Source organism: Eulemur rufifrons, chromosome 7 (assembly GCF_041146395.1).
Source record: "Eulemur rufifrons isolate Redbay chromosome 7, OSU_ERuf_1, whole genome shotgun sequence".
In the NCBI taxonomy this organism is placed as follows: Eukaryota; Metazoa; Chordata; class Mammalia; order Primates; family Lemuridae; genus Eulemur; species Eulemur rufifrons.
The window spans coordinates 265,742,651-265,763,382 of NC_090989.1; the positions used below are offsets into that span (position 1 = coordinate 265,742,651).

The 20,732-nt window shown below is 34.9% G+C and overlaps 1 protein-coding gene across 5 annotated transcripts in view; it reads right to left on the minus strand.

Annotated features, from left to right (window-relative positions):
* Positions 1-20,732, minus strand: part of ECPAS (Ecm29 proteasome adaptor and scaffold) — a 114,707-nt gene that overhangs the window by 52,816 nt on the left and 41,159 nt on the right. For all 5 annotated transcript variants that reach the window (XM_069476676.1, XM_069476674.1, XM_069476673.1 and 2 more), the window contains 9 exons: positions 19,618-19,734; positions 17,832-17,950; positions 15,907-16,056; positions 13,337-13,505; positions 10,359-10,498; positions 7,115-7,196; positions 4,089-4,208; positions 1,228-1,313; positions 900-978 (listed from right to left, as the gene is read on the minus strand). In XM_069476676.1, coding sequence (XP_069332777.1) covers positions 900-978; positions 1,228-1,313; positions 4,089-4,208; positions 7,115-7,196; positions 10,359-10,498; positions 13,337-13,505; positions 15,907-16,056; positions 17,832-17,950; positions 19,618-19,734 — 1,062 coding nt within the window. The remainder of the gene's footprint in view (positions 1-899; positions 979-1,227; positions 1,314-4,088; positions 4,209-7,114; positions 7,197-10,358; positions 10,499-13,336; positions 13,506-15,906; positions 16,057-17,831; positions 17,951-19,617; positions 19,735-20,732) is intronic.

The following is a 20,732-nucleotide window of genomic DNA, read 5'->3' on the forward strand; positions in this document are numbered from 1 at the left end:
CCAGGCCTATCTACCCCTCAAAACACAACTGGACAACGAATAAACAGCTTTTCACTAATACCATCTACTAATGCACCTTCACTGTGCTGAACAATTTATGGGTATTAACTCATTTAAAATTCACAATAATCCAATGAGGTGGCAGTATTATTTTCACTTTTCTGATAAAGAACAAAGGTCCAAAGAATTTAAGTAACTCACCAAAGAACAAAACTAGGATTCAAACTCAATTCTCCCTTCAAATGATAAGAACTCGGTCTCACTAAACTATTGCAAACATGCATTCATGTTTAGCTAAGACTGAGGATAATAATCCTAACTAAAGTTCTCAAAACCTTACCTTTTTTACTAGCAAATTCTCCTAAATACTGGAGATGCCGAGAGAAATACAGCAGGGAAAACAGGATTCAAAAATCTACAATCCAAGGAATCCTCATCCCACTTAGGTTAAGGAATCAAAAATTTACTGAATGCATGTTTTGACAGAATTTTGAATCAGTAAAATCTCAGCCCCTAAGAATTAACACTTGTTTCCCAATACAAACCAAATCCAAATAGTCTCATGTGGAAATAAATCATAAAATAAATTTCAACTCATTCCTTTAATTCCATTTTTTGCATAGTGCCTAGAAGTAGCATAAAATGCACTTCGCTAGCAAAATACTGTTTAAAGAAGTGGTAAAGACCCCTCAAGATTGACATCAATTTTTTAACATTTATTTCTAAGAAAAGCAAAAAAATAACAGTAATTTCTGAAATTTGCACTACTTCAAGTAAAAATGTTAAGAAACAACAAATAGCAAACTTTAAGTAACTACATCAACGAGTAGACCAGATTTATTGTAGAAAATACTTTAAAATATAAAATGTTGACAAAATTTAAAAGACAAATCACTTACTTCTTTATATTCATTGATCAGCTTAGTGAGGCCATTCAAAAGCATTGGACCTAATGGCTTAATCTTGATTTCTGGACATCTTTAAAAAAAACACACATACACAAAGTAAGATAAGACTCTTATAATTACATATCTTTTCAGATGACTATTTCAAATGATTAGAGACATAACTGAAATAAGTTAAATAATCTATTAAAATGTGAAATTTCTAAAGATGAACAAGCATGATTTCTTTCTAGGTAAGACAAGTAAAAAGATATGTTTGAATTATTTGATCATTCTAGCAGCCTGAAAACCTTACAGTTAAAATAGTTCAAAAAAAACTTACGTTAAACAAATGTGATGCACAAATTGCAGGGATAATGTTCTTAACTTTGAATTTGTATTTGTACCAAAAAGGCCATCATACACCACCTATGCCAAAGGAACAAAGTCAAGAACATAAATTAACCAAATAACGATTTACTATTTTCAAATATCAGTCAAAATTCAACTTGCTCCAACTTGGTCTTCAAAATTAATGCGGTTCTTTTTAATACAGACAAACATTATTAGCTGACCAACTTAGAAAGCCAGTCAGTAGCTCCTACCAATAGACTGTGGAGTAACAAACACATGGTTCATCTCACAAACAAGTCTGTAAAACTTGTGGGTCTACCACTGGGAAGAAATAAAGAGCACACGCTGTAGTGAGCCACCACTCTGCCATTCCATACCACACACGGGACACTAGCAGATAAGACCATTTGGGGAGAATTAAGTTTCTTAATTACATGCAGTCATTCAGAACAAATTAGAATAGAAGCTTCAAAGAAAACAACAAAATTAGAACATTCTACAAGTGTGCAGTCAGGCTACACGTGTGAAATCATATTTAGAAGGCATAAAGATCATGTAGATGAGTCCTGTGCAGCATCCACCAAGTTCATATATTCAACGTCAACATCAAAAATACCTAAACCCCTCAAATTCCTGCTTTTTATGAGAAAGACTACCCTTACACTTAAAAAACAAAACAAAAAAAATTCTTGTTCCTAAAACTACTAGCAGTATTCAGATCTTCTTTAACAATAACATGAGCTACAGACTGAGTATCTGCTTTATAATCTATAATATGTATGTCACTATACTAGATAACATGAAATATTTTTTAAAAAGGAATCTCTATCAAGGCATTCAATCTTACTAAGATGTACATATATTAAAATAGGTTGGTCCAAGTGCAGTGGTGTTTACAACTAATTGATCACAACCAATTACACATTCCTTTATTCCTTCTCCAGTCCCACTGCTTCACTTGACCAGCCTTAAAAAAAAAGAAAAGAAAAAGAAAAAAAAGATGTACATATATTAAAAATGATACAGGAGAAAATATAATCAAGTGCCATTATTATTTGAAACAGACTTTTTTTAGACCATTAATCTGATAGTCATACTACATAGTATAATATGATTAAGATAACAGAAGCAGAAGGATTAATTTAGAATGCTAATGTTCTCTGGAAAAAGCAAAATTTATGGTATACATAAGTGAAGAATTATTTTGGGTGCTTTTATATGTTCAGAACTCAGGTGAGATAAGACATGTCTAGTTAAAGGAATAGGTATCACGAAAGAAGAGACTCATCTGAATGATACCTTGAAAGATTCTCTGATGTACAGACAGGTAAAGAAAGGGGTAGGGCAAACTATGTAGGAGAATGTAATGCCATCATTAGAAATGAGCATATAAGAATATAACAAAAGGAAGAATGTTTATGGGGGGTGATGGACATTGAGTTTTATCTTTGAATGTGCTCAATTTTAGCTTCCCATGTAGCTGCAACTACAGGCGTATACCACCTAATTTTTTTTTTTTTTTTTTTTTGTAGAGATGGGAGTTTCACTATGTTGTCCAGGTTGATCTCAAACTCCTGGCCTCAAGCAATGCTCCCACCTCGGCCTTCCCAAGTGCTGGGATTACAGGTGTGAGCCAGCACGCCCAGCCTCAGCAGCATGTTGAAAGAATTATACACTACTCGCAGGTATACAAAGGATACAAAGTCAACACACAAAAATCAGTTGCATTTCTATACTAACAATGAACAATCTGAAAAAAAATTACATACACAATTCCATTTACAATAGCACCAAAAAGAATAAAATACTTAGGAATTAACCAAAGAGGTGAAGAACTTAGAGAATGAAAACTATGAAACATTGATGAAGGCAAATAAAAAAGATATAAATAAATAAAAACACATACCATGTTAGTGGATTGGAATACTTAATATTGTTAAGATAGCCATACTAACCAAAGCAATCTACAAATTCAATGCAATTCCTACCAAAATTCCAACTTTTTTTTTCTTTTTTTTTGCAGAAATAGAAAACCGATTCTAAAACTCATATGGAAGCTCAAGGGATCCCAAAATAGCCAGAACACTTTTGAAAAAGAAGAACAATGCTGGAGGACTTACACTTCCTGATTTCAAAAGTTAGTACAAAGCTACTGTAATCAAAACAATATGTTACTGGCATAAAGACAGACATATAAACCAATGGAACAGAACACAGAGCCAAGATAAACCCTTGCATATATGGTCTTTCATGACTTTGAAAGGGATTATCACCATCATTTAGGGTAAACGGAAACCATATATAATATAGGTTGAAAGTCTCTTATCCAAAATGCCTGGGACCAAAAGTGTTCTGGATTTCAGACTTTTTTGATTTGGGAATATTTGCATATGCATAATGAGATATCTTGGGGCTAGGACCCAAGTCTAAATATAAAATTCATTATGTTCCATATAGACCTTCCACACATAGCCTCAAGGTAATTTTATATAATATTTAATAAATTTGTGCATAAAACAAGGTTTTGAATGCATTTTAACTGCAACCTGTCACATGAAGTACAGTCTGGAATTTTCTACTTGTGGTGTCATGTCAGTGCACAAAAAGTTTCAGATTTTGAAGCATTCTGGATTTTCGATTTTTGAATTAGGAGTGCTCACCTGTATATGTTCTATAATACGTTTTTTAAAAATCATTCTACAGCAAACTTAAGATAGAAAAAAAGAATCTCATTAGTTTTGTTATATACATCAAGCTACTTCCTGAATACTAGCTAACACAGTCCCTTCTCTAATTAAATAGATATAAAAGTTACGGATAGGCCAGTTCTCTCTGGAAAGACCAAATTACCTGAATGTTAGCTGGGAACGTTTCAGCAGCTTGTCTAGAGCGGAGGAGATGAGGAACAATCTTTAACTTGACTCTCGTGCTGACGGGGTCCCTTTTCAGCTCTGGCTTCAGAACTGCTCCCTGTTAAAAATATGTTTGATTATAACACAGTATTTCAAAATTTTTCTGAACTGAAAAAGGAGAACTCATCTAATACAGTGGTCTCTTTGTTTCATGATTCCTTTACACTCTTAAAAATTATTGAAAGACTCCAAAGAGCTTTGGTTTGTATAACATATAAATATTTATTATATTAGAAATTAAAACTGAGAAATTTAAAAATATTTATTCACTCAGAAATATTAATAAACTCATCTATAAACTCATAACATATTTTCATAAAAAATAACTATATTTTTCAAAGCAAAAAAATTGTATGAGAGAGTGACATTGCTTTACATTTTTTGCAAATCTCTTCAATGTTCACCTTACTAGAAAAGAATTGGATTCTTATGTATTCATCTGCATTCAATCTGCTGTAATATGTTCTCTTGAAGTAGGTAATAAAAACTCTTCTTGCACAGATATGTGATTAAAAAAGTGAGGATGATTTTCGCCTTTTCAAGTAATTGTGGATATTCTTTTTTGATACTGTATCAAAACTTAAGAAATAGCCAGGCCACAGTGGCTCACGCCTATAATCCTAGCACCCTGGAAGGCCAAGGCGGGAGAATAGTTTGAGGTCAGGAGTTCGAGACCAGCCTGAACAAGAGTGAGACCCTGTCTCTACTAAAAATAGAAAAATTAGGTGGGCGTGGTGGCACACACCTGTAGTCCCAGCTACTCAGGAGGCTGAGGCAGAAGGATTGCTTGAGCCCAGGAGGAGTTTGAGGTTACTATGAGCCAGGCTAATGCCACAGCACTCTAGCCCAGGCAATAGAGCGAGACTCTGTCTCCAAAAAAAAGCTTGAGAAATAATAATTCTTATAGGTTAGTTGTTTATTAAAAAAAAAGATTAGTTGCAATTTGGAGTTGAAACCCTATCAATGAACTTTTGCATGCCCTGTTATACTAGGTTCTACTGGTCTATCTTGCTTTTTTTTTATTTTTTTCTTTCATTTTTTTTTTTTTTTTGGAGACAGAGTCTCATTCTGTTGCCCGGGCTAGAGTGCCGTGGTGTCAGCCTAGCTCACAGCAACCTCCAACTCCTGGGCTCAAGTGATCCTCCTGCCTCAGCCTCCCGAGTAGCTGGGACTACAGGCATGCGCCACCATGCCTGGCTAATTTTTTCTATATATTGTTAGTTGTCCAGCTAATTTCTTTCTACTTTTTAGTAGAGACAGAGTCTCGCTCTTGCTCAGGCTGGTCTCGAACTCCTGACCTCAAGCGATCCTCCCGCGTCGGCCTTCCAGAGTGCTAGATTACAGGCGTGAGCCACCGCATCCGGCCCTATCTTGTATTTTGAATGTGTCCCTTACCCTTGTATGCTTTTGTAACATCACTGGTCATTTGAAAAATATTGGCTCACTGAGTTAAGCAATGCTTCACTATACAACACCCAAAAAGAAAGAAAAGCATGTGCTCATATCACCACTAATCTCATCAGAAAAATTCATTAAGTACTGATAAGTTGCCAAGTCACTGTGGTGAATGAATACAAGTTTCCCAAAATTCTAATTTCTGCTTGAAAGCTCAACTTTTAACATTACCAATAAATCATTTTGATTGGTTTTCTTGCAGTGACAACATCATTTTTTCCCATTAGAGAAAATATCTGCCAGATACCCATCTCAATAACATACAGTCTGCCTGCCTATTCTTCAAGTGAAATCATTTTTACTGCTTCATCAGGGATGTTATTAAGTAAAGCTGAGTTTTATTTTCTCGCTCTTTTTTTTTTTTTTTTTTTACTATGAGTGCACAACAGTGAAGAATAGAATGACAGCTAGTCATCTGTGGACATGGCTTTGATTTGTGGTAGGATCCAAGCATGTACACCATTGCTTCTGTACCATCAGTACAAATATCAGCATGGTAAAAAAAGGCCACCAATCTCTTGTCTTTGCAGACCTCCTAAAAGGTTCTCTGTGACCCCAGAAAGGTCCATGCACCACACCCCCATACCCTGAGAAGCACTAATATAATCCAATTCCTTCATTTTTTACACAAAGAACATGAGACCCAGAGAAATTGTACGATCAGATAAACCTCTCCTCCCCAACACATTCATGTGCTGCCATGTAAACTAGAATCAAGTGGCCCCAATTCTCGATTCACTGTTCTTTCTGCCATACCACACTCGATTTAATCTAACTGGAGCTAATATTATTTTTAAAACAACTATGTATGGTTCCAAAAGCAAGAAAGCAAGCAAGCAAATAACCCTTTTGTGTCTGGCTTTGGACTTAGAATACTTTAAAACAAATTAAACTAAAAGAATTTATTAAGCAAAAGTCTTACTTGTTCAAAGTTTCAGAACAACCCATATTTTGTTCTAAATTCTAGACCAGTGGTCTGCAAACTACAGCCCACGGGCCAAATCTGGCCTACCACCTATTTTGATAAGGCCTGTGAGTTAATCATTTTTACATTTTTAAATGGTTTAAAAAAATCAGGGAAGTAATATTTTATAACACCAGAAAATTATAGGAAATTCAAACATCATATCCACAGAGTTTTACTGGAACACAGCCACCCTCATTTGGCTATATATTGCCTATGGCTACTTTCATGTTGTAACAGAGTTGAGTAGTCGAAGCCTCAGAGACCATAAGGGCTGCAAAGACTGAAATATTTACAGAAAAAATTTGTTGATACCTAATAATGTGTCATCATTAGTTAAGCACATGAAGTGAAAATACCAGATCCAGTAAAGGAAGTTAACAAGAGATTTTAATTCATCTAGACTAGCATGGCTTAAAACTAGTATTTCACATAGCACAGACTCAGCTTAAATCAAAATAACCAGGAAAAATGTACCAATAGATACAGTTCATGTCACCAAAATGTTTTTTATGCTAATGTAAGAATAAATCAAAACAACCTACCTCTTTTGTCTTCAGAGGTATATCTCCAAGGTATACCTTGTACATCTTATTAATGATGGCAGGATTATTCCAGTCAATTAAGCTATGGAAGGTTGCAACACAGGTTGTTAAAATTACTTTTTCTTCCCACTTCAATGATTTCAAAAAATCATAGCCCCAATATTTATTACCAAAGGAAAATGTTACAAACACATAAATGGAATGGGCAGTTGACATTGTAGAAGAAAAAGAAAGGGATCAACTTCTATCAATGTTCATTTTTAAACAACAAAAAAACACAAATCACTTATCTTACCTTGATTCAACAGATTATTGTATCCAATGGCCTAATTTGGTACCACAAAAGAAAACTGGACTTTGTTCCTATAGTGATAGGCTCTCAGGGCCAATGCCACAGAGCAACTCCAACAAAGCAGAGTTATTTACAGTTGTTCAAAGAGCCCCGGGGCAGGGTATGATTATTCTGTTTAACCACTCAAAAATTGGAATGTGACAAAAAAATTTTTCCTCATGAAATTAAAGCCACATCCTAGGAATCTTGCAAACCATTGTATTTCTCTAATGTTTTATCACTGTGATTCCCAGTGTCCCTCATCTACCAGCACACACTAGCAGCTGCAGCCCCTAATTCTGCAGAGCAGTCATGTGGCCATTAGCCACTAAGACTTATTCCTATTTGGGATCCACAATAAGGTGAATTAGGCTATAAGGTGATTGACATTTGGCTTTTATCCTCTGCATCAAACCCCACTTAATCATTTTATAAACCTAGCAATAATGCAATCTTCCCTTTCACTTGACTGGTGAGGTTTTACCACACTATCTTCTCTCTGCCTTTTGGCATTGGTTCCACTTTCAAGCTGTACTTGTACAAACACAATTTATGATGCTGCTTTGACTGCTTTTCTGATCCATCTCTTCTTTCATAGTTTATCGATCTGCTTTTGAATATTCACAACCCTACTGTCCTCAAAGACATGCTACAATTCTATTTTAGATATTATTTACTTACATCTTTCCTCAGCAGACTGCTACAAACTCATCCTCAAGCTCCTCTATTGTTTCCCTTCTATCATACTTTAGGTTTAGAGACTTTTGACAAACTAAAAGCTTAGGACTGGTTAACTATTATAATAAGGATAATTTTTACTGTTCCTTCTACCTTTCCTCTTTCCAACTTTCTAGTTTCAGTTTTCTAATTACATGTTTGCTGTGAAAATTCATAAATGAATACGATAGAAAATAAAATTCCTTATAATCTGCACCATATCCCTATTCCTTCTTAATGCGACAACCACTAATATTGGTGTATCCTGTTCTAGACTTCTTTCCTATGCATGGAAAATAGGTGGATGGATGGGTATGGCAGGCAGGTTGATACAGAAATAGATAAATAGATAAGGTGCATCACTTGAAGAGATAGTTGGTACTTTTTTTCACAAAATGGGATAATATCTATATATTCTCAACTCACTTTTTAAGTTGTAACAATATTATATTATTTTTATGGAAAAAATGCATACATTTGTTTTAATAAACAAAACCAAAACTAATTAGAACACTTAAGCATCACATGTATATTTCCAATCAAATCCACTATATGGTGTAAAGAATGGTGCCAGTGCAAACACACCATGAAGTTTTAAAGCAAGGTTTTTCTGATACTTCATAATCAAATTCCTTGAAAGGGATACCAGAAAGATTCAGTTATAAAGCAACGAAGAAATTTAGATTTGGGAGGAATATGAAGTACAATTTAGTCCAACTTTCTTATTTTAGAGAGTCTAAGCCACCAAGGTTAAGCAACCTCCCAAATTCATACTATCAGCAAGAGGCATGACCAGAATTAACTCTGTAACTACCTCCTCCTTCCTCTATGCCACCTTAAATGTTCTCTAGTGGTAAGCAGTTCCCAACCACCGCCACACACATACATCTCAACAAGCAAACTAAGACACAATGAAGTTAATTTCTTTACTCTGTTACATCTAATTGTATTGGTCCTCTTGGAGAGGAAAAACTATAATATATGCAGCTTTTACAAAGCTTTATGACCTTATTCATGTTCTACTGTCTTCTACCATAGTATTACATAAGCATTAAAATTCAAAAAAGAACTACCTGATGACTTGACTTTTTAAGCCAAATATCTCCATTTTTTCAAATTATTCTTCAATCTTTGTACATGTCTTTTTTAAAAATACACAATGAGTATACATACTATTTTACATTCTGCTTTATTCATTTCCCATTAATTGGAGGCAATTTACATGTCACTATATTATTGTTATAATTATTTTGGCAGATACATATATAATATTCCATAAAGATACAGTAATTCACATAACTACCTCTCCACAGTGGAAAACTGAGTTTGTTTCCACTTTTTTAACAATTATGGAAAATGATATAATGAACAAATCTATATTGCTTTTCTAAATACCTTTTTCTTCTTTTGAATGATTTCCTTAGGATAAACACCCAGAAGTAAGATTTATATAAAAGGGGGATAAATATTTTTATGATTTGTTACTTATTACAAACTGCTTTCCAAAAATTATTTCAATTTATAAACTAATCAAAAGGGTATAAGAATAGCTGCTTCAACAGAAATTTAAATGGATTTAACAATTGCTATACAATTTCACTTATCAATGGGTATAAACTGATATTCCACTGTTTTATTTTCTGTTGATTTTATTTCTTATACAGAATATTTTCTGAGTTTATTTACTATTTGTATGTCCTGCATGAATTACAATTTACATAGCAACTCTTTTCATGAATCCAATTTTCACTGTATTAGCCATAATACATATATATTCTTTATTTTTATACATACATATTCTTTAAAGCAAAGAAATATATATTCTTTTATACATATATATTCTTTATTTAAAGCAAATGCCTGAGACAGAAGAGAAATCAAAAATGAATAACTTCTTGGATCTGACATTTTCCCTAACATCAATCCTCTAAGTTCATTTACCTAGCCAAAGTCTCATTTCTTGTGATGACATTCCTAACCTCTTCCAACTTTAAATTGCATCTCCAGACAACTTTTCTTCTTTGTCTTATACAGAATTCTGCTCTTTAGCAAACTTTATTACAAACAAGGTATATTTAATAATCTCATAAGTTGAAAGTCCCATTACATAAAACCCTAAAAGAACAACTATGTGCTAAGCAAGCTTTCAGAAATCTAGCCCTTTCAATTTTGAAAGGTTAATAGGGAAGTTGTTACCTTTGCTTGCTTTTCAATTCCAGGTCTGCTGCTGTTGCCACACTGTGGCGTGTGTCACTAGAAGCAATCACCAAGTGGAGAACGGCTTCAAGTTCAGGAACCTGTTCGGCTTCTATGAATTTCACTATGCCCAATTTGCACTGTAGATAAATGAAGGCAGGGAGAAAGAATGGTCAGGGAAGCAAAGACTGTCCATTAAAAGTACCGTTTAACATATCACTGTGGTCATAAACCAAGGATTAATAGTACCAACAGCAGTAGCTCCTGTTTAGGCTTACAATGTGCCAAAGACTGAACTAAAGTATATATATTCATGATTTCATTTAATCCTCACAATCTGTAAGTATTATTATAACCATTTTTCAGCAAAGGAAACTGAGGCAAGGATTAAGAAATTAATACACATAGTAAGACATGAAGGCAGGATTCAAACCCAAGTCTCTCTGGCTCCAGGTAAGAGGGTACGTTAGGAATAAAGTACTCCATGGATTTTTATTAGTTCAAAAAAACTAAACAACTCACATTCCACAGAGTTTTATTCTATTATTAACATACTAATTCTTGCCCTCTATATTCTTAGATACTAAAAACAAAGAATATAATTTCAAATATAATCTATGCTATTCAATGCAAGTGAAATTCTAATCAGCATTCACTCTACTTGACTGGCTGAAATGAAACACAGACTAAAGAGAGATTCTGCTTAGAACTTCATGTAATATGAAGGAGCTATAAATTTCACTGTGAATTTCACTATTTAGGATAGGTACACGTGAAAAGTAAAACTTTATCTTAAAAAAACTTATCTTCATCTTAAAAAAAATCAGTTACATAATAGTCCTTATGTTAATGAATTAGAATTGATAGTTTATAATTCTTAATGAGAAAAAACATAATTTAAAAAGGTATAACAGATCATACAAAGGCATGCCTTCACTCCCCTACTCAACACAACTTACTTGTAATAAGAGCTGCAATACAAAAGACTCAAACATTTATACAGCCTTAAAAAGGACAGTTACAGAAGTACACAAAGATATAAACAAAAAATGTGTAAACTAAAAATGATAAACATGTCCATCAATAGGAGACTGGCTAAAAATATTACATATAACTAAATGTTAAACAAACATTAAAAAGGATGACTTTTTTAAAAACTTGAAATACTGTTAAATGAAAAACATAAACTACAAATAATGTATTATATGATGTGTAAAACTGTATTTGTATACACACATATACACACACAGCAAGCTGTGGATGAATGACAAACTAGAGTGACAGGATTCTGGGTGATTTTAAATTTCTCTTCGAACTATTCTTCGCTACTTGACTCTTTACATTATCACTAAGTTTATAATTAGAAAAAACACAAGTTGTTTTATTTGGAAGAAAAAGTGTAAAACAAAGAGAGATTTGAAAATTAGAGGAAGGTCAGGAGCTGTGGCTCATGCCTGTAATCCCAGCACTTTGGGAGACTGAGGCAAGAGGACTGCTTGAGGCCAGGAGTTTAATGACAAGCCTGGACAACATAGCAAGACTCCATTTCTAAAAAAAAAAAAAAAAAATTTTTTTTTTTAATTGGCTGGCTGTGGTGGCACACACCTGTAGTCCTAGCTACTCGGAAGGCTTAGCCAGGAGGATTGCTTGAGCCCAGGAGTTCTAGGCTGCAGTGAGCAAACAAGATCCTAAGTCTCTACCAAAAAAAAAAAAAAAATTAGAGGAAAACAGCTTTCATCCTTGAAACTATTCATCTCCACACTAGATTATGAAATTGACAAAATGCATAGACACCCTTATAATTTAGCAAATAATGATCAACATAACATTATGAATGCATATCAATTTTTCTCAAGCATATACAGTTTTAGCCCTCAGACAGACCTAGGTTCAAAGCCTGGTTCTAGAAGTGAGACCTTGGCGAATCTCAAAACTTTAGTGCCTTTTAGAAAATGGAAATAACAATTTCTATACCTTATTGGGTTGCTGTGAGGATTAAATGAGATAATGTATTCAAAGTACTCAGTATAGTGCCTGTCACATAGATCACACTCAATAAAGAGTAGCTTCTATTACTATTTACCTTTCTTACTTACATAATGATTAAATGAGAAAACGAACTCTATAAAACATAAAGAAGTAAATCTAATCAATTATAACCCTCACTGAATAACACATTCTCTAAATTGTGAATAACACGAATGCCCCACTTGCCTTTTTTTCCCTCTCCTGGGAACATTGTTTTTTGATCAATGGTCACTTACATTCCCAAAAAGAAAAGGATCAAATTATTTAGACTGCCATGGAGAGATAAAGGAAGGATTAGAAGACTAACCCATGTTGCTTGAATTCCAAAATAATTACATACTGATCTCATCTGTTCTTCCCTGAGGTGCCTGATGACACAGACACAGTGAGGCACCTTCTCTGTAGAGCACCAGTCATTTTTAAAAGCTGCTCAGAGAACATCTGTGTCCTGTTTAAATCCAGAATAAAATTCTTAATGCCAATTTTTAAATTCCCAGGAAGAAATATAAAAGGGAGTCATGCTTTTCCCCCACATTGTCACTCGTGAAGTATAGGGGTTCCTCACTTTATAAAATGAAAGCCCTAAAAAATTGAATAATGTAAGATAAATTATATTTTAACTGCACCAAAGGAGCTAGATGATTATTAAACCTATAATTAAAAACTAAAATAACAGAAGTTAAACATACTCAGTTCATAAGTGGGTTGTGTTTCATACTTGAAATATGTAAGCAATATTAGAAAAACTAAAGAGCATTTCCCACTCCTCCCTTTCCCTAGGGCTTTAACAAATAACTGACATGAAGAAAATATATTAATCAATTGCTCCTTTCAAATATATCTCATTAGAAAGCCTGAATATAGTGGAATTATGTCACGCATGTCTCATGGACTTCATGGGGGCAAGTGTACAGGGTCATGTACTGGTGTGAGCACATAATGTGAGATACCTGCTCCAACTGTTCAGGTGTCCAGGGATTATCACCAATAACTCGTTTAGCTGCATAAAAGCTCATTCCTGGGGGAGGCTGTGGGATTCCAGAACCTCCCCCACTGTTTGAAGAAGAACCCTGTGCTGAAGATGAATTTTGGCGACTCTGGGATTCATTTAACACATATCTGGAAAAGAAATAAAACTTTAACCTCCTATAAAAACACATGCATTTACATGTTCATATGCATATAAAGTATTCAATTATATACTGTCCTCCTACAGTATATTCCTAAAAGAATAAACACTTGAAATTAAAATTTCATCATAAAAAAACTGAAAGGTATCTTCAGCAAATTAACCAAAGAGCACATCACTCAACCTGGTTACAAATGAACTAGTATCAACAATTAATATACAGATTTTGATCACTCTCAGTCTATAAACTATTGGTCTATAAACCATGCTGGACCAACCATAATTTGAGTTTTTAGTTAACAAATACAGAGAAAGGTTTGTTGACTTGGAACAGGGGTACGGTGGGTAGGAGGAACTATTATTCTATACCCAAAGCAGAGTATTTTTATAGTCATTCTCATTTCCACTAAATTGTAATTCACCTTCAGTTCTCCCTGAGCTCTTTATATCCCTACATTAGAAAACCCACTGAAATCTCCAAACCACCTACCACACAAGCACACAATGCCCCCAAAATGAAAAAAATCAAAAGGGCTGAAACATGAAACCTCATGGAAAATAAGAATTAGCTTTTCCCTTTATATGTTCAAAGCCTTTGCAACTCCTTGTTATTAATTTATCATCCTGTTTCTTTTTTAGTTTCTATAGAGTAGAAATAAGATCTCTGATAAATTCATTTTGATCCAATTAAACTGGTATTCTTCATCTACAAAATGAAATTTTTGATATAAATATTAATTCAAGTTCCTTCAAACTAAAATTCTATGCTAATGAATTCCATTATATTGGATATTAAAATAAAATACCCATTATAATAAAAGTTAAAGAAAACACTTAGAAACTGAAAGCATAATAAATTATTTCACATTACTTATATGTCATATTCATTCAATTCCTAAATTCATCAATTTTTTAAAAACCTGTTAATGAATCACTTTAATATTTTTATATAAATGAAGCAAGTTGTCATTGGTAAGAAAAATGTGATGAGTCACTCACTGGCTTGGGTACATTATGCTCCTAACTTAAATTTAGATTTCAAGGTTTATTTACCAAAGCCATCATCACCTGTCAATTCTGGCTGCCTCCTGATTTAACAAATATAAAAGAAGTTTTCATTTATTTCCAAGTTATAGCAAGACTGGTGGCATTATGTAAATCAATCAGTAAATACCAAACATCTAACACTGTGCAAAACATCATCCCAAACACAAGACAGGAATCTAAGGAGGTGGAAGACTGAGTCTCTGCCATCTAGAACAAGTTGAGGCAGTAACAACACAACACATGTAACAGCCCCTGCCATGTTATCAGATGCAAAGAAACCATAGAGAAAAAAGAAATGATATGACAGTCATGGTGGGAGTGAGCATGGAGCACTGAAGGTCAGGAAAACTGAGTTACCAAACTAGAGAGGCAGAAGGATCACAACCTGGGCACTGTGCCAGAGGCCAAAGCCCAATAAAACAGGTCTTGACTACGAGGAGCTCACAATCTATTAAGGGAGATGGAAATGTCAACAATGCAATGAAAACACAAAGCAGTCATACAGGTTGGTGTTTAGTGTTATGATGACATAAAAAATAATGCGATTATATCTGCCTAGGCCAAGAAATTATGTCAGAGAAACAGAGTTACTATCTAAGCCAGTCTGGGATGCTTTTTCAAAGCTGTTTTTTATTGTTGTTTTCTTTCTGCATTTCTTTCATTCTTTTTTGATGAGGAAGTATTCTAAGCAAAGAAAACTGCATTCTCTTAAAAAATAAAAAAAGGCAAGGATACATAAAAGTGCATGAAATGCATGAGTGTATGTAATGACTGGAAAATGAGAACTCAGGGGTTTTAAGGTGTGACCTGATAAGATCTGTGTTTTAAAATCAGGAAAGCCTATCTACAGAAGCGTAGAAAGGTTTGAAGAAGAGTAGCCAAAGAGAAAGAATTTGTGACAAGAGTTGAAAAGAGCCAAACAAAACTACATGGTAGCAGTGGGAATGGTTCCAAAACATAACAAAGAGGAGGAAAGAGGTATTAGGGAACTGATGTTGTAGCAACAAGGAAAAGAAAAGCTGGAGACAATTTATAACTGTATGCCTAGATGGTAAGGAGAACCATCATAACACTGATGGTAATTTTAAAAGAAAAACTATTTATATGGGCAAGACTGGTCTCAGCTTGGACAGGCAGAGTCTGAAATCACAACAATAACTTGGCTTTATATAAAGGCCAATAAGCAGTGGAGCTGGAGTTTAGAAGAGGTCAGGGCTGTAGCAAAAAATCAGAGATGCAACCATTTAAAAATGAGAGTTGAATCATTTAAGACAGTACTCAACTCCACACAGTAAAAGCAGTCAAGAACAAGGTCGCTTTGTTTTTATTTTTTTTAACACTCACCCATAAGGCATCAGAAGGACATCTAGCATGAAGTCCAAAAGCAGCTGCACAGTCTTTGGTTTCTCAGCAAGATTAAACGGAGAAGCTGATTTTGATGAGTCAACAGGGTATTTCATGTGAAAAAGGGTTGGTATTAAAAGATGCATTAAGCTGAAAAAACAATTACATTTATTGCAACTACTTAAAAAATAGGGTTTTTATACATGCAAATAACAGATAAAACAAAAATCACATAACAAAAACTGGCAATTGTAAGCAAGAGTCACTCATTTTCAACATCACTAATTTACAAAGTCCTATCTATAGACAGTTTAGATATATTTCTAATTGGAAGGTCAGTATATTGAGTGATAATTGGTATTTAGGCAATATGGCCCATCACTAAAAAGATGTGAAAAAATGTACATAAGATGGGCTCAATGTTGATATCTGAAGTTCCCACAGGAGACTTTATATTAAATATTAGGTAAAGTTCAACTGACAACATGTCCTTTCAACAAAATGTTTCTCTTTAACAATTAGTTAAGGCCGGGCGCGGTGGCTCACGCCTGTAATCCTAGCACTCTGGGAGGCCGAGGCGAGTGGATCGCTCGAGGTCAGGAGTTCGAGACCAGCCTGAGCAAGAGTGAGACCCCGTCTCTACTAAAAATAGAAAGAAATTATATGGACAACTAAAATATATATATACAAAAAATTAGCCGGGCATGGTGGCGCATGTCTGTAGTCCCAGCTACTCGGGAGGCTGAGGCAGTAGGATCGCTTAAGCCCAGGAGTTTGAGGTTGCTGTGAGCTAGACTGACGCCACGGCACTCACTCTAGCCCGGGCAACAGAGTGAGACTCTGTCTCAAAAAAAAAAACAAAAACAAAAACAAAAACAATTAGTTAAAATGAAGTTATTCTAAATCTAAAAAATTAAAAATCATATCAATATTTTGAATACAATATTAAATTTTCCACTGTGTGAATTTAAGTAATGTAGTATCAGTAATTCCTTCTTTCACTAACACCTTTTTTTTTTTTTTGAAACAGGATCTCGCTCTGATGCCTGGGGTAGAGTGCTGTGGCGTCATCATAGCTCACTACAACCTCAAACTCCTGGGCTCAAGCGATCCTCCCTCCCTCAGCCTCCCAAGTAGCTGGGACTATACAGGTGTGTACCACAAGGCTGGTCTCAAACTCCCGGGCTCAAGCAATCCTCCCGCCTTGGCCTCCCAAAGTGCTAGGATTACAGGCGTGACCCACCTAGCCTGCCCATCACTAACACCTTTTAATATTCTTAAAACACATGAAAACAATTTCAAACAGTGCTTGTGATTATTTATTAATTTTACTTGTAAACTTCCATATTGCAGTCTTTCTTTTAGAAATTAACATGCTCTAAAAAGTAAACTGAAAACATTATTTAACTTCATCTTTCCTCCACAACTTGTGCATTCTTTGTTAATGATTCCCACCATGACAGGGCTACAATACAGAACTTTTGGCTAAGCCCAAAAACAAATGATGTTATCGAAACCTTTCTACCTCTCCAATCCCCATATTAACACAAACAAATGCTCTACTCCTTAAGAAAACTGCTCTGAAACTTTACATACTTCAAAATAGAAATTTTTTAATGAAAAGGATTTTTAACTCTAATTTTCACAATCATAAAATTACCTGCTTCAAAACAGTTGACCAAAAAAAGTATTTAGATTTTTGAAAATATTAATTATGCACATTTTTTCAATGTTCACATCAAGAAACTTTATAATAGTATTAATAAAACAGTAACTTTGAGGTACCCCAGAAAATTCAATTATTTATCAGCTAAAACAGCTCAAGATTTCCCATTTGCCCGAGTAAAACCAAACGTGTGGCCGATATTTGCAAAGCAGTTGTTGACTCTTGCAGGTGGGAAAGAAAATGATTGAGGAAGCCATACCTATCCTGCTGTGGCTGAGGCTTCCCTTCCATGGCAGTAAGAAGCGTGGGGGCCAGTTCACATTGTTTTTCCACTGGTAGGCGAGGATAGCCCATCTTAACATAAATTATAGTAAAATTCTAACGCAACAAGAGAAAAGCAAGTGAGTGTGAAGGAAATACTCTACGATTTCAACAAAAACATATGGTTGATAAGGAGTTACGGTTCCAACAAAGAAATCGTAAACACGAATCATCCTTTTTCCACGTGTTTATCACAACTTGATCGAGTACTGTATCTCAGAGGAAGAATTCCAATCCAACTTATGCAAAGTGCTTGCTTTAAGGTAGGCTTCATATGAGGAAGCATGACCTAACCTAAAGCACTCATATATGCAATTTCTTATCACGGAGAAGAAAAAATAATCATTCAACCTATTTAAACCTATACATTACACATTGGCATCGATCGTATCTGTCAGTTCAGCACATTAATCCTTACAAGCTATGAGAAGACCACGTGCTGACAAATCCTAGGCTGCCATTCCCCAACTGGTCAATTACTAAAAACACTTTAATATACTGCAGCACTGTGCGGTTCCTCACTCCAGTAACTCCCCGATTGATGATGAACCAAGGGAAACAGTGCTATGGGTATGTTTGTACAGGTTGAGCATCCCAAATCCAAAAATCTGAAGTTCAAAATGCTCCAAAATCCAAAACTTTTTGAGTGTCAACATGGCCCTCAAAGGAAATGCTCACTGGATTTGGGGTGCTAAGTCAGTTAATTATAATGCAAATATTATTGCATATTATTAATGCAAAATCCAAAATCTGAAACACTTCTGGTCCCAAGCATTTTGGATAAGGGATACACAACCCTGTATCACTATAATCCACATGAATACTACATTTTAAGCAAACCTATAAATGCATGTCAGGATGTACACATAAGATAAAGATTTGTTTTTCCAAAGGATTCTTCACTAAAGTGAATGGGCTTTGTAAGATTATTATTTTAAATACTTTCTATTTGGCATTTTTACTGGCACACAGTGTTTTTTTATTTGCTTAAAGAAACAACATCTGTAATGGAGCTGAATATCCAGAACAGGCACAGACAAGATGTCTGGAAGAGGAAGCAGCTCCAAAAGGTTTGTGACTCCACATGTTACATAAGATTCAACAGCTGCTGCCTCAATGCTAGCACTACAAGGATCAGGAAAAAATATCACCCGTCAGCCCACAGCATCAACATTTTTTACATTTAATTTTCATGAAGACAACAATTTAATAGGAATATACCTTACCAGCCTCAGATTTACTCCACTTTTAAAAAAGGATACCTTTCTGAATATACACATTGGAAACACAGATTTTTTTAATTCAAATCTTTATATCTCTTTTTGCCATTTTACTCCTTTTTTTCTTCTATTATCCTTTATTCATGCCTATGCTACATCACCCTTTTCTTCCCTCTATTCAGATTCATCTCGTATAATCTGTTACTAAGAATCAAATCATTCTTTTATACATCAACATACCTGACACAAGTCATTTCGCCAACATTCCTTTGTCCAATGTAAACAACCATCCATTACTCTGTTCCTACCATTTCCTTTAAAGTAGTGTTTCGTCTGGATTGGTACTCAATGGAAAAAGTGTGTCATTTAAAGAAAAATATCTCATGTTTCATTTACAAGTGGTCCAAGGTGAAATTCTAAGCTTGTCAATACACTGATGACATCTAATAAATGTTATGAAAGAAAACTTCTATAAGTCAGAAAATATTCCAAGATGACACTCACTGTGACAAAGGAAACTGCAGCAGGGTCCTGGTACTGAACCAAAAGTGTCTCTACTGGGAGTTGAATTTTGGGGCGGCTTTTTATCCGTTTATTCAGATGGACCAGCAGTTCCATTACCTAAAATACAGAGAGACAGGAACTGAAGTTATCAATCATATCTTAAAAACAAATTCATTTCTCAGATATTACTTATTTTAATGAATAGTAGCTACTTTGCCCTTTTTTTCTTTTTCGAGACAAAGCCTCACTCTGTTGCCCTGGCTAGAGTGCAGTGGTGTCATCATAGTTCACTGCAACCTCAAACTCCTGAGCTCAAGTGATCCCTCGCCTCTGCTTCCCAGAATGCTAGGATTACAGGGATGAGCCACTGTGCCAGACCCTTTATGTCCTTTAGTTAAACAAAGCTGAGATCCAAACTGGGCCTAGACTGAAGCACAGTCCCTCAGAAGACCTGAAAACAAATGATACAACATACCATAGATACCACAAAAAGAGACAAGTACAAGATACTATGGGTTTCCAGAAAAGAAAGCATCTGACACATCAGGGAGGACTTCAGGGAGGAAATGACAGGAACACTGAGTCCTGAAGACCAGATGGATTCCAAGCAGAGAATCAGTTATAAGATACTGGGGCCCAAAAGAACATGGCACACTGCATCTGACCAAAGTGTATCATGTTAAGAGTTCATAAAAGCAGGGTCTGAATTACAGAAGGATTCTGGTATAATGCTGAGGCATTTTTACTTCATTCTGAAGATATCTGATACTACTAAAGAAGAAATAAGCTTCCTCTCCTTTTAAGTGGGAAAAGAACAGAAATAGGAATTAGTAAGTCAACAGTTTGCAGGTGGAAAGGGAGGTACAGAGGCTTATGTCAAATGGCCTCAATCTTACTACAATAGAGAGATTATCTGCTAAGAGAGAAGTAAGAAATTGAGTATTGAGAAATAAGATTTTTAGAAAGCTACATCTAAGAAAGACTCAGGAGTTCAACATAACTATTCTGCAGGGACAAATTTATACTATTCTCCATTATTTCTGAAATTTGTGCTCTATCCTAAAAGCAAGCACTAAGGAAAGCTGCAGAGATATTCAACAGCAACAGCAAAAGTT